Below are 13,403 nucleotides of genomic sequence, written 5' to 3' on the forward strand. Positions count from 1 at the left end.
TGCAGCGGTGAGTCAGTGACTTCCTGAAGGAAAATGACATGCAGTTTGTGCTTTTCGATATTACAAAAAATCGAAGTACAACCACAATAAAGACCATGTAAATGACACAGAATTCATACAACGTGATTTTAAATTTAGATAATCAAAGAATATTAAACGAGCAGAAAAATGCCGAATAATTGGGCCAATGCAGGTAACGAAGGAAATGCAAACAAATTTAAGTTGTATGTACAACTATACATAAGACCAATATGATGAAAACATAAACACAGTTAAGTTCCATAGGCCCAAACCATTTGCAAGCTTTTGCCCATTTACACAAAATACACGTCAGATTGTCAAGATGTGTTTTCCCCAATGTAATATTAAGGGTCTGTTCTCATACGTTGAAATTCAGTTTCAGTTCAGTTCAGTTCAGCTCCTAATTTCCTTCTCTTAAAAAATATTCATTTCAGTTCAGTTCAGCTGAGTTCAGTCAATGAGAACAGGCCCTTAGTTGGCATCTGTTATTGAGGTTAAGCACGCATTGCTGGAGTCTGAGAAAAGGATGATAAAAATGGAAAATTTTCACTTATTAATAAGTGAAGCTTTTACCCCACATATCAAAGGAATAATGCTTACATCGCCGTGTTAACTTTTACCCTCATAATCAGGAGTTTACAATATCACAGAATTGGCCTCGGTCTTTTAAGGGCTAATCTAAGCAATCATAAGAAGGGGTGTAACTTGCTGATTCAACATAGAATCGGTAAGACTCACAGTATGTTACTTCTTCATGTGTTCCTTCCCAATGGCAGTGAGCTGACATGAATAATAGCAAGCATCATACGTAGACTTTGGGAACAGGAAGATCCTTGATTTGCATCTGCTTGTACATCCATTGACGGTTGTCTGGAGTTACATCACCCCCAAGTGAACGAATGACAGACCCACCGCTACAAGAACCCACTTTGCAGCAATCTCCTAGGGATAGACCCTTTATCAAACCATATATGAACCCACTGGCAAAGAGATCACCGGCTCCTGTGGTATCACATTGCTGTGCTTCCCCTATGGCTGATACTTTCACTGTCTGCATGAGGAAAACCAGTTGTCATCAATATCTCATGTCAGATATTTAGTGCTTACAAATTTCACAAATAATAGGTTGATGTCATGAAGCGAGTATGATGAAAAAGAGATATAAAAGTCATGATGCACCATTCTATCTGAGTACACCCAACAGACCTCCTTCCCATGTTTAGCGATGCAACCCTTAGAGCCAAGCGTTACAACAGCCCATTGGCAATGTGTGGCTAGATAATCAAGAGCAGCTTCAGGGCTTGTATCTTGCTTGCCCCTACAGTCATGGAAAACAATATGATGCTGTAAATGTGTATAGACCATCAGTTCCTCAGTCATAAACTTATGATCAGAATTAACTTTAAAGTAGCTGATAAATTGAACCTACCACGCCTTAAAATAGCATAGTGAGATAGGTTTGACACCACTGATTTATCATAGTAATAAGATTAATGCAAATAATGCAATAAGATTAGAATGAACTATAGGAGTACATGCCTAGCAAACTTCTCCTTGAAGCTGGGATTTCACTTTTGATGAATGTTATCCTTTCTGAACATAATTATAATTCTGAAGCTTGAATTAAGAAGAAATCATCTACTCATATGTCAGACCAAATAACTTAGTGATTTCAGGGAAGCTTTACAATCCATTGAGATTTGAGAGAGAGAATTACACTTTCAATGTAACAGCAAAGTTTTCGTTTTCAGACAAAAGATTTGACTAATATACTCAACTAGCTCTATCAGAGTTTCATACAGTAGCAACTAGAAACATGTCATACGTATTGACATATTGTCTATTGATTACCTCAGAACCTCCATTGCTTCATCTTCATTGGCAAAGCAAAGATCAATATCTCCTGACTCAAGCAGTTCTATCAAAGCTGACTTATGGCTTCGCACCATCTGCCAAAGGGTTTTAGCAAATCATTAAAGAAAAAGAGCCTGGAGGTGCCAGCAAAGATAACGAGTAAAAGAAGTCAAACAAGAAAGAGAAAGAAAGAATAAAAGTATATAACAATATACCTCAAAGCTGGCTAAATCCAAGGACACAAGAAGGCCATCCCGTTTTGCTATCTTAACAGCAGCATGTATAAGTTCCAAATTGATTGCTGCAAATCTCATAACCAACCACTGAAGAGAAGAAACAGATAGCTTAGTGAATTGCTCAATCTACTTGCCCAACAAAAATTTTCTCTGCAACATCAGCCAATTGCTGATAAACTTATTTGCCCTTGCCTTAAGGAATGGGGATTCAGAAATATTGAAAACACCCCCAAGTCTCTTTTATATATACTTTTTATTTGCTTAGAAACATATAACTAATTACATTGTAAAATTGGCTAGCTAACACACTTAAACTTTCTAAGAAAGAAAATTTATGAAACAGTTCAGAAAATACAGGTTACTACCTTGGATCCTCTGAAGTTATCTTCAATCAACTCATCAGCCTGAAAGAGATCAGAAATGAGGAGAGACGACATGTTAGCTCATTCATTTAAGTCATAATGGTCAATTATCACAACTTGGTACTCTTCTTACGTTGAATAGCACAAACAAAGGACTCCAAATAGCATCACAAACACTACTACAGAATGAGAAAAATCAAGCACCTTAAGTCTAACAGCCTCAGAAAGGCACGGTCGCATCGTGCGATTCCCAACAGCATCAACCAAACAGACACACTGTATTGCACAAGAGATACAATTCAGATACACACTACAAAAAACATGTAGAGTAGGATTACTCCAAGTGTCAGAATATTTGTAAATCTCACTTGGGCAGTGGCTCCCTTCTTTGTTCTCAATCTTGACAGATCAACATCTTTAGAATTCATATTATGCATAAACAACTGCCCTTCCTCATCATCACCACAAGCACCAACAAGACCAGAAGCCACACCGAAGCACGCTGACAAACCTCGAATCGTATTCGCTACACTACCTCCACCAAGGGTCTTCATAGGAGATAAGTCATCTTGGGTTGGGGCTATATGGGTTTTGACCTCAGTAAGTATGCGTTCTACATCCGCAAATGCAACCTAATGACAATTAAAAAGACACAAAACAAATGAATGTCTTTATTAAATTCCAGCATATCTGGGAAAACATTGCAACAATTGAACACAAGCTTATTCACAAATCATTAAATCAACACTAAAAACACATGAAATCCTATACCAATTATGTGAATTGTCATGTTTTATAACAATTCCTAACCCCAGAAATTTGTTCTCTTATGTTGGGTCCCACACTCACCCAAACATTCTCTCTACTTCTTGCTTATAATTCCGTGCAAATGGTTGCTACATACACAAAACCAACTAATGATTGCTCAAGATTTAAAACAAATATGAAATACAATCCAATTCCTCATAATTCAGAAAAAAAAAGATGAGATTTTTATGATAGAATTACCGGAATAGAGCCACCCATTTCACCGGAACAATGATTGAGCAAAGACCAATCAACCCTGGCAACATGATCAACAAGAGCAGAGGGTTGAAGACCCAAAACCACTGGAAAATTACCAATTTCAATCGAATTTCCATTCGAAATTGGGTTAGCTTCAACCTTAGCTTCAACCCCCATTTTAGAAAAACAGTTTAAAAGGGGTAAAGAAGCGGATAAGAGGCGGCGCAGAAGTTGGAGAAACTCCACGCTCTCTCAACACACTTTCAAAGAAGACTACAAGTGAGTGAAAGAAAGTGATGAAGAGATTGCTATTTTCGGTCCTTTTTAACGGGGGATCTTATATTATTGTAGTGGAGTGGTAGCCTCACTTTTTTTTTAAGTACAGCTGCGGCAAGTGCAACAAGGTCCACTTAGATTTTTCATCGCTTTTCGGGTTTTTTTAGAATCTTTCTAATGTATCGCTTCACCATTAATATCTTTAATTATTCGTGAAGATCACAATTTATTATGGACAATAACTCTTTTTTATTTTCTTTAAGTGTCTTGTTTTGATTCTTTACACTATTCACCCTTCAAAATTGTGGCAAGGATGAAATTTTATTTTACAAAAGACGAATTTTATAAGAATTTCAACAAATTTGGTAGATAATGTTATAGGTCAGTATACCAAGAAAATGGCATTATCTCATCTTGACCATATTGTCATCGAAAGGACTTCCATTAATCAAGCCTTTCCGTAAATTATGCATGGAAGATGCCTCTAATGTTATCAAATTAGGAAAATAAAACTCCATAATTGCCGTCTGTTGTACTTAATTAATTAAAAGATGCCTCGTGACTCATTCTTAATCAGCACATAAAGTAGAGAATCTTTGAAGATTATGATCTTGCCTGTGCTTCCATTTAAGGTGCATGTGAAGAATTGGTGTTTGGTGCACCCCTACAGTCTATAATAGGGCACATATGTAGCCATGTAGGGCTATTGCCTTAATCTGTAATCTTCTTTCAGCCGAGTATCGGTTGACCTATTAAGTACCCGCTCGTCTCAATTTGTATTTTCAACATATCAACTTTTTATAGTTCTTTAATAACATACTTCCTCCGTTTTCTTTTACTTGCAACACAGCCTTGTGGCATGTGTTTTGAGGTCGGGTTTATCTAATGTAAACGGACAAATTTTTCATTATAATTTTTACAAATGATACTTAACCCTATTCTAATTTTCGTGTAAAAATTATATTGATAAAATCGCTCGTTTACACTCACCAATCATCTCCTAAAACTGCGTGCTTAAAAGGTGTGTTGCAAGTAAAAGAAAACGGAGGAAGTATTAATTATAAAAAGTTGCTTAAAGTTTTGCATCAACAAACGTGAAAAAATGTTTCATGAACGGACAAAATGAATATACGCTTGAATGTTCAATTTGTTCCATATACATCAAACCCATGTGCTGACTGCTACGGTGAGGGGTAAGACAACAATGAATCGAGATAAGGGTGTGGCCTACAAGCTACAAGCTCTACACTACTCATTTCCAGTACAGTATAATATTACTAAGCTTAATGAAAAAAAATATGCAAATCCAGCCGAAAGCTAGCAGTAATATGCAAATGCAACAAAGCCTGTTATTATTCACCACCACACAAAAGATGACTTTATCACAATAATGCAAATCACCATAAAGAAAAGTAATCTTAATTTTTGCACTCAAAAGGAGAATAACAAATAGTAAGAATAAGAAAAAGAAAGCTAAACTTTTCTCCATACTACGCTTTCAATATTTTCCAGCCTCTAATTTTTCTTCATCAACCATTGAAGAAAGCTACACTCGACCTCATTACAGGTTTTTTTTTTTGTTCCGCCATATATGAAACAAAGGCAGCTATGAAAGGTCGAAGATTATTTGACACCTAAGTTCATTGTCATAACACCTAAGATTCTGTGGTATGCAAGACTCAAGATTTGCTGTGTCTTGGCCTAATCAGCCAACATGTTTATACTATTCAAAATAGGAAAGCAGACACTGCCCAAAATTGGGGATAACCAAAAAGTCACCTGGTAACAACATAATCCAAAATGGCAAATAGCCTGGGAAGGGCTCCCAATTAGGAATCCCTTATTGCTGACTTATCTGGCAGTGCTGTCAGGGACAAGCTCTGGTGAAGTTTCATGAACAGCATCTAGCATTGAGCTGTATTCCTCATTCTTGAGGTTGTATTTCTTATGAAGCACCTTTTTGAATTCATCCTCATCAATGCTCTTCTCATTTTCGGCTGCATGAGCCTGTGCTAGGTTAGAATAATTATTGGCTGACTGAGAAATGAAAGCCATCTCTTCTTCTGTGAGCTTCCTCGAAAATTTTGCAGGGTTTCCAGCCCAAACCTGTTTTACAAGTTTCAAGATGCAATCAACAGTCTATTTACAATTGCATAGGGAGCTCCAAAGAAAAACTGATATAAGCAGCTAGTTTATCCATCTGAGGACTCCTGTGAAAAATATAGTTAAATTTAACATTTGAGAAAAGGCCATGCAAGTCCTTACGTGACGAGTAAGTTAAACTTTGTACTTCCCCATATTACCCTCAAAGTTCCATCAAATAAGAATTGCATTGGTGTAGTGGGGGTGTAAAGTTTGAACAATGATGAATAGGTAGGGACCAGGGAATTATACTCAATTTCTTAAAACAAAGTCCCCCATCAAATGTGGCCTATTATTGAGTCCTTGGAGAAAATCAATTTCTGGAAGGAATATTTATAATTGAGCCCTTGAAGAAAATCAATTTGTCACGTATACATGTGTTAGTACTACCCGGACTCCAGTAAAGGGTCACATGATGTGGTGAGTGTACCTTTCAATTGTCATGGCACAGATTATTGGAGCTTGACTCCATTCGGAAAGCTACCATATATAATGAAAATTTAACAACATTGACAACTGGAAAATAAACTACCCCTAAAGGACCATTTACTCTACTAATTGCCCATAAGGAAAAAAAGGTTAGATAAAAAAATCACCCCTTAATTCTTAATCATCCACTCAAAGCCACTTTTTCCTCTTTGGAACCCTATGTAAAAACATTTGCTTTATCCTCCACAAACAATTGTCATGACAGATTTAATCGGAAAAGAAAAATAAAAAGCAGCTTAAGTTAAGGACAAACCTCCCCACAAGGTATCCTTGTATTTTGTCGTACAAGAGATCCAGCTGCAACCATGGCGTGCTTCTCAACTACAACACCATCAAGCAAGGTAGCACCCGTACCAATAAAGGCCTCATCCTCAACAGTGCAGCCATGTAGTACCGCACTATGACCTGTTAAGTCCAAACTTAGGTCACTTCAACAGAAACTGTATAAAAGTATACATCTGCAAAACAAATACTATATCACACTGATCCACAGTAACATTGTCCCCAATAATAGTCGGCAATACTTTCCCGGATTGGTTGGTTTTTGCCACATGAATGAGAGAATTATCTTGAATATTAGTCCCAGACCCAATAATAATGTAGTTCACATCACCTGCACAAAATTGAAGCCGTGTAAGAGTTGCCAGTAAAAGAAAACAGCCGATATTGTGGGAAATGTATAAATTTTGGTGTGTATGTGATTCCTCAAATGATGAGACACTTTTAATTTGACATGAGAGAGATGACATGAAGTATTAAATATAGAGGGGGAACATGGAAAGATCATCTGTATACCATTGTTCTAACAAGGCAGTGAGGCTCTCAGGCTCATTAGAAATAAGACCCGGGAAAAATAAATTAAAAATCAAAAGGGGAGTTAGGGACTTGAAGCTGTGACATTACTCCAGTTAAGTGGGTATGTTTCAATTCTTCATCTCTGATGCCACCCCTAAAGAGTTCCTTTTCATGGTTGAGCTTATGAGAAAATTAACGTCTGGGTGTTTGTAGGACTTTTAGCACTTGGACATTGAATAATTGGAGCACATTCCTCTTCAGGTCGAATCATATTAATTGAAACCACCTTGATCAGAGCAAGGGTCCTCTACTCCTCTCTATCACTCTCCTCACCCAAAAAAGCTCTCACTCCCCTCTTCCATGTAATTTGTTCCAAAAGGCAATGTTCCAATTATTTAGAGATGGGGTGACTTCTTGTACTTTAATGCTAAATCACTTTATTTTGTAGAAAGGCACAATTATAGAAATGTCAAGAGCTTGCAACATAGCTAGGAGGGGTAGGGCAATCTTGACTCTTCAAACGTAGCCAAAGCCCATTGATAGAATAATTACCATCCTAGAATACAGTATTACCAAACCCTAATGCTGGCATGTTCCATTTCTCTGGCAGAAACTAAATTATTTTCTCTTAACACCGTTAATTCTGCAGGCCAACGTGATTTGCCCATGACAGTTTCTGTAAATCAATCACCTGATTTTAAATTATTTTATAAAATTGATAGCGTATCAGTATACAAACCGAAACTGATAAATACCTCACTATTTGAGTTCACAGCATAGAAGTGCATAATTGTATTTGCAAGTGAAATATACACTTTTATAACTCAACCTTCATATCGTCCATCAGCAGAGTAAGCTCATCTTATAACTAATTCATAGACCAATAAAAAGCTAAAGAGATTATCAGTTTGATTATTAAATCAGGACCCTTTTCCTGACATTTCAAGACAAGATGCATTGAAAAGACAAAACCTCTCACACAGCCATGCAATCTTGATTATATCTGCATATCTACATAGGTCTAACCTTTCTAGAAAGCTCAGAAAACATTCTTTACTCAACGAAGTCTTTTTCTATCCCTAAGTCTAGCAATGTAACTTCACAGGCATTATTCCCGCACATAAGGCATATATTACCCTAGGGTGCGCATGCAAAACTGAGCCAATTATGAACAGGTTAATCATGATGTCAATGCATTACCTCTCAAAACACATCCATACCAAATTGAGGAACAATGTCCAACCTGAACATCTCCAATGATTGATGCGCTTGGAGCAACAAAAGCTTCCTTGTTCACAAAAGGCTTCTTGTCAAATACGTTCATTAGAGTTCGATGCCGTGACACTGAAACAAGGCAAAGTTAGATAAAGAAATAAGTAAGCAATATTATTGCAGTAACACTTAAAAGATATTTCACAAGACCAGGTCAGCAAAGTCCAATAATATATGTCAATGTGTACAGTATAAGCTAAAAGAGAACCCAAAAGACACAACAATAACAAGAAAGAGAGAGAGAGAGCGAGAATGAGAACGAGAATTGAGTCCCTGAAACTACGGGAAGATGGAAGCAATCACCAATGCACCACTTCCAGATTCTGATGTGCCAATACAAAATTTTCATGGTGGACTTTCTATTACCAGTTAACTAAAGAGAAATCCCCAATTGATTTTTGTCCCTAGGGCAATTGCTATTTGCGAGCCTTCCTTATTTGGGAGATAAGTAAATGAAGAATATTCAGAACCAACTTTCTGTTTGACAGCCACTCAATTTGGATAAATTTTCAAAACTGCCACCACCCAGTTCAAATCCACATTAAAACTCGTGTCAAATTTCCAGCTTCAATGAAAGCAGAAATTTATCCTAAGGCTAATACATTGGGGAAATGAAATTGTTATCTCCATCCTTACAATTAATCTTCACTCCTGAATCCTGACACTTTAGGGCATTAATTTGATTGATTACATAATGCTCAATTGACAAGACATTATTTTCCCCCTATTTTTAACCCTTTAGTGCAGAGGCAGAATAATTTTAAGTTAGTCATACTTAATGTCTTGACGATACATTTGTGTATGATATCTTCCAAATTCATAAATTCGGTAGATCAATTGTTCTAGGACAATTAAAAACAACTTGCAATAATTAGAGAAATGAAAAATGTCTTGTTATACTTATTTTGTGGGATATTCTATGGTTTTTACTTCAATGTGAAATAGTAATTTCTTTAGCTTGGAGTTAATATATAGTGGAATACACCACCTAACCCAATTGCTCACCAATAACTTGAGCACGGGTTCAAACAGGTTTCTCAAGATATCTAAATACCAACACAACGCGTCTCAAATGCATGTACAAAAACCAATTCAATTCAATTCAATCACCCCCATAAACTTTATGAAGAACTCATGGGATTCAAACCACTAATCACAGAAGCTGCTTCTGTGTCTACTGTTTCCTAAGTGGCACGGAAGTCGTTTTCCGTTTCCTTCAGTGAGAAGCTCTTGAATGGTTCAAATCAATAACCAACAATGCAGTAGTAGTACATTTTAGATTGTTCATAAAATATGTTCCATTGAATTATAACTGCAAAAACAGAAATCAAACAATCTCCTTTCCCATTTTCAAACAACAAAAATTGGACAAAAATTGTCCTAAATCAAACACATTAACCTAATCCAAAATCAAAAGGTCAAATTAATCGGCAACATTCCACAGTAATAGACTAATACATGAAATCAACAATCGAAACACAAAACAAATTTGAATCCAGAAAAAAAAAAAAATAATGAGAAGAGAGAGAAATTACATTGTTCTCGGAAGTGAAAATTTCCCTGAAGACGACAACCGAGACGATCAAGTGCTTGACCAGTTTCTCTGATCCAGAATCCGACTGTGTATACTGCTCTTCCCATTGTCCCCATTTTTCCCCTTTCGAATTGCGAAAGAGACGATGATTAGGGTTTTGCTGTGAAAAGGAAGAAGAAAGCTGAGAAAGAGAAAGTGACCACAGATTGGCGAAGACAGACAGCGATACGACCGACCGTGCTATGGAGAAAGCTCACTTGCTTATAGCTCCTTTCACCTTGCTTGGTTTTTTTACGGAGTACGAGTAGAATTTATTATATACACTCGGGTGAGTCGTACACCCTAGGGGTGAGCAAAAATTCCGGGTACCCGGAATTGGAACCGGAACCGGTTAGGAACCGGCGGGTCCGGAACCGAGATTGGACCCGGTGGTTCCAATTCCGGGTAATAAATTAAGGACCCGGTTATAACCAATTCCAATTCCAATTCTCAACTTTTGGGACCCGGAACCAGTTGGGTACCCGGTTACCCAATATATCCTAAACTAAATAAATTTTAAATAATAAAAATATGTTAAATGTATCTAATTTGTACAATAAAAAAAGTATTATTAATACCTAACATGAATACAAATAGCTTAATGCATATATAAATATAAGTATTAAACACTAATAATGATACTAACTAAAATAAGAATTATAATTAGTATTATATTTTAACAATTACATACATAAGTGGGTACCCGGAACCGGAACCGGTACCCGGTGGTTCCAATTCCAATTCCTAAAATTTAGGACCCGGTTAAACCAATTCCAATTCCGGTTCCGAATTTTAGGACCCGGTTCCAACCAATTCCAAGTCCGGGTCCTAAAATTTTGACCGGGTACCTGGTTTGCTCACCCCTAGTACACCCAACTAAACTTGTTTTTTTACTTTTTTATAGTATGCCGGCCTAAGGTTATTTCTTGCTCGCCTCGATTAAATTCATTTCTTGCTTGGTTAACTTTGTTAGAAAATTGTTACACCGGCGAGTTAAATAGAATTTTGTAGATTAGACTAAATTAGACAAATAAAGATAAAGAGCACATCTTCTATTGCTTGTATAAAGTTAGAGCTTTTCCCTCCCTTAAAATACCAAAGAACGGTACACTTAAGACACCATGAGCAAGTTAAATTAAACTAGACAATCCCTACATTATAAAATGTAGAAAACTACTCTTATGAATGGTGTAATGTCAATGATACCCTTCAAAATGTGTATTTACATACATACCCTCATTAATATGTACATGCTATATATATATATATATTTTTTTTTTTTTTTTGACAAGCAACCCAGCAGAGAGCATTTTATTAACTACTCAAAGGCATTAAATCAGCCAAAACAAAGTTCACAATACTAGGAGGAACTTCCTCCATCCAGACTCTAATACAATCAAACGAAGAACAAAGTTTTGCTAACTCATGGGCTACCCGGTTACCACTTCTTCTAACAAAGGAAAAAGAACACACATGACAGCCCCTAGCTAGCTGAAGGATATCATGAACAATCCTGCCAAATTCAGTATAGGGAGCATTCTTTTTCGAAACATGGCTGAACAATTTGAGGCAATCAGTTTCAACACAAAGCTTTGTGAAACCCGCTTCAATAGCAATGAGCAAGCAATGTCTCATGGCTAGAGCTTCAGCTATATCAGGCTCGAACTTTCCTCCCACTTGAAGACAAGTAGAGGCAACTACATCCCCAACCTCGTCTCGCATAACTCCACCAAGCCCCACGCAATCTGATCTGAATATGGCTGCATCAGAATTAATTTTTATCATTCCTGATGCAGGGGTAGACCACTTACTCTCTAGCTGAGAGTGGTCAGAATACGAGCAGGGGGCTTCTTTAGCTTCAATATAGTCTCCAACAATCCCTAAAGCCTTGTGAATAACCTCACTCATATCCTTCCTTCTCCCCTCAAAGGTCCACGCATTTCTACGAAGCCAAACACCCCACAAAACGCTCCAGAACACATTCCACCAATTCTGATCTTTATAGCATTTTCGAACATTAACACACCATTCCCCAAAAGAGTTACCATCATATCTTTCAACCTCTAAGCGAAGAGGGGACAGATACCACAACAATTTTGCATCCTTGCAAGAAACCAGCATGTGCAACACATCTTCATTCTCCTCTCCACACATAGGACATATCTCATCAATGTTCATACCTCTTCTGATCAAAGAATGTCTAGCTGCCACAGCCTCATTGATAGCCCTCCACGCAAAGAGTTTGATCTTTGGCGGCACATCAGCGTACCAAACAACATTCCAATCAAACTTGCAGCTCGGATTAGAGGTGGTGGCCTTATTATTTTTTTGCTCCATGGTAATCAGGTTATAAGCACTTCTTACAGAGTATCGCCCATCTTTAGTAAAGTGCCACATCCAAGCATCCATCCTATTATAGATAGGTATAGGTAATTTACAGATTTGGGTCACCTCACCTGCAGAAAAATACTCCTTCAGAACTTGAGTATTCCAAGAGTTGTTCAGCCAGAGGTCTCTAACAAAAGTTGGCGCCCCTTCTCCCACATTTTGCCTCGGTATCACTTTAAAGTCTGGGAGGTTTGGGACCCACGGATCTTTCCAAATTTGAATGGTAGAACCATTCCCCACTGTTTTCCGAACACCCTTCCTAAGCAAATCCCGAGCTCCTAAAATCGACCTCCATGTATAGCTTGCATTCGGGCCAACTTTAGCATAAAAAAGGTTCGAGTGAGGGAAATATTTCCCTTTTAACACTTTCGCCACCAAAGAGTTCTCATTTGTCAAAATACGCCAAGCTTGTTTAGCTAACAACGCCATATTGAAGTTCTTCATATTTCTAAAACCGAGGCCCCCTTCTTTTTTTGGCGTGTACAGCTTTTCCCATGCAACCCAGCACATTTGTTTCTCCTCCCCCTTTTGACCCCAAAAGAATTGTCGATACAATTTTTCAATGTCATTAATGATACTAGCCGGAATTAAGAAACATTGCATTGCATAAGTAGGGATTGCTTGTGCAATAGACTTAATCAAAACTTCACGACCCGCTTGAGACAAAAAATTTTCTTTCCACCCTTTTAGTTTTTTCCAGACCCGATCTTGAATATTTTGGAACACTTGTTTCTTCGATCCACCAATGTAAGTCGGCAAACCAAGATACTTGTCATGTCCTTCGACAGCCTTAAAAGATAACTTCATCTGAAGCAAATTTTTCCGTTCTTGATCAATGTTTCGGCTAAAAGACACTTCCGATTTGTCCATATTCAATTTCTGACCCGAAGCAACCTCATAAGTAGAAAGAATATTGAGAACATTGTCTACTTCCTCTTCTGTCGCCCTCACAAAAAGAAGACTATCATCCGCAAAAAATAAATGAGAAAT

At 37.4% G+C, this 13,403-nt stretch overlaps 2 protein-coding genes across 3 annotated transcripts; both read right to left on the reverse strand.

The window, feature by feature from the left end:
- Positions 1-548: 548 nt before the first annotated feature.
- LOC145602070 (uncharacterized) lies at positions 549-3,764 on the reverse strand. 2 transcript variants are annotated; one of them, XM_081658202.1, is made up of 8 exons: positions 3,482-3,764; positions 2,842-3,105; positions 2,678-2,749; positions 2,477-2,515; positions 2,091-2,198; positions 1,873-1,970; positions 1,201-1,339; positions 549-1,072 (listed from the first exon to the last, which is right to left on the reverse strand). In XM_081658202.1, exons 1-8 carry the CDS (start codon positions 3,653-3,655, stop codon positions 824-826), a joined length of 1,143 nt encoding a protein of 380 aa, XP_081514328.1. In that variant the 5' UTR covers positions 3,656-3,764; the 3' UTR covers positions 549-823. The 2 variants fall into 2 exon arrangements, with proteins under 2 accessions (XP_081514328.1, XP_081514329.1); XM_081658203.1 differs by having other exon boundaries at positions 1,228-1,339; positions 3,482-3,760.
- A 1,393-nt stretch (positions 3,765-5,157) lies between these two features.
- On the reverse strand, positions 5,158-10,260 carry LOC145600988 (gamma carbonic anhydrase 1, mitochondrial-like). Its single transcript, XM_081656882.1, has 5 exons — positions 9,988-10,260; positions 8,381-8,524; positions 6,873-6,998; positions 6,639-6,790; positions 5,158-5,860 (listed from the first exon to the last, which is right to left on the reverse strand). Exons 1-5 carry the CDS (start codon positions 10,100-10,102, stop codon positions 5,606-5,608), a joined length of 792 nt encoding a protein of 263 aa, XP_081513008.1. The 5' UTR covers positions 10,103-10,260; the 3' UTR covers positions 5,158-5,605.
- Positions 10,261-13,403: the final 3,143 nt, after the last annotated feature.

Source organism: Chenopodium album, chromosome 21 (genome assembly GCF_948465745.1).
Source record: "Chenopodium album chromosome 21, dcCheAlbu1.1, whole genome shotgun sequence".
In the NCBI taxonomy this organism is placed as follows: Eukaryota; Viridiplantae; Streptophyta; class Magnoliopsida; order Caryophyllales; family Amaranthaceae; genus Chenopodium; species Chenopodium album.

Excerpts from the sequence above, each read along its gene's own strand:
- LOC145602070 (XM_081658202.1), bottom strand. The coding sequence starts at position 3,655 with ATGGGGGTTGAAGCTAAGGTTGAAGCTAACCCAATTTCGAATGGAAAT. Across the intron at positions 3,106-3,481 it reads AAATGGGTGGCTCTATTCCG|GTTGCATTTGCGGATGTAGA; the intron begins GTAATTCTATCA and ends AATTGTCATTAG. Across the intron at positions 1,971-2,090 it reads TGGATTTAGCCAGCTTTGAG|ATGGTGCGAAGCCATAAGTC; the intron begins GTATATTGTTAT and ends ACCCTTTGGCAG.
- LOC145600988 (XM_081656882.1), bottom strand. The coding sequence starts at position 10,102 with ATGGGGACAATGGGAAGAGCAGTATACACAGTCGGATTCTGGATCAGA. Across the intron at positions 8,525-9,987 it reads TTTTCACTTCCGAGAACAAT|TGTCACGGCATCGAACTCTA; the intron begins GTAATTTCTCTC and ends GCCTTGTTTCAG. Across the intron at positions 6,999-8,380 it reads GTATGGATGTGTTTTGAGAG|GTGATGTGAACTACATTATT; the intron begins GTAATGCATTGA and ends AATTTTGTGCAG.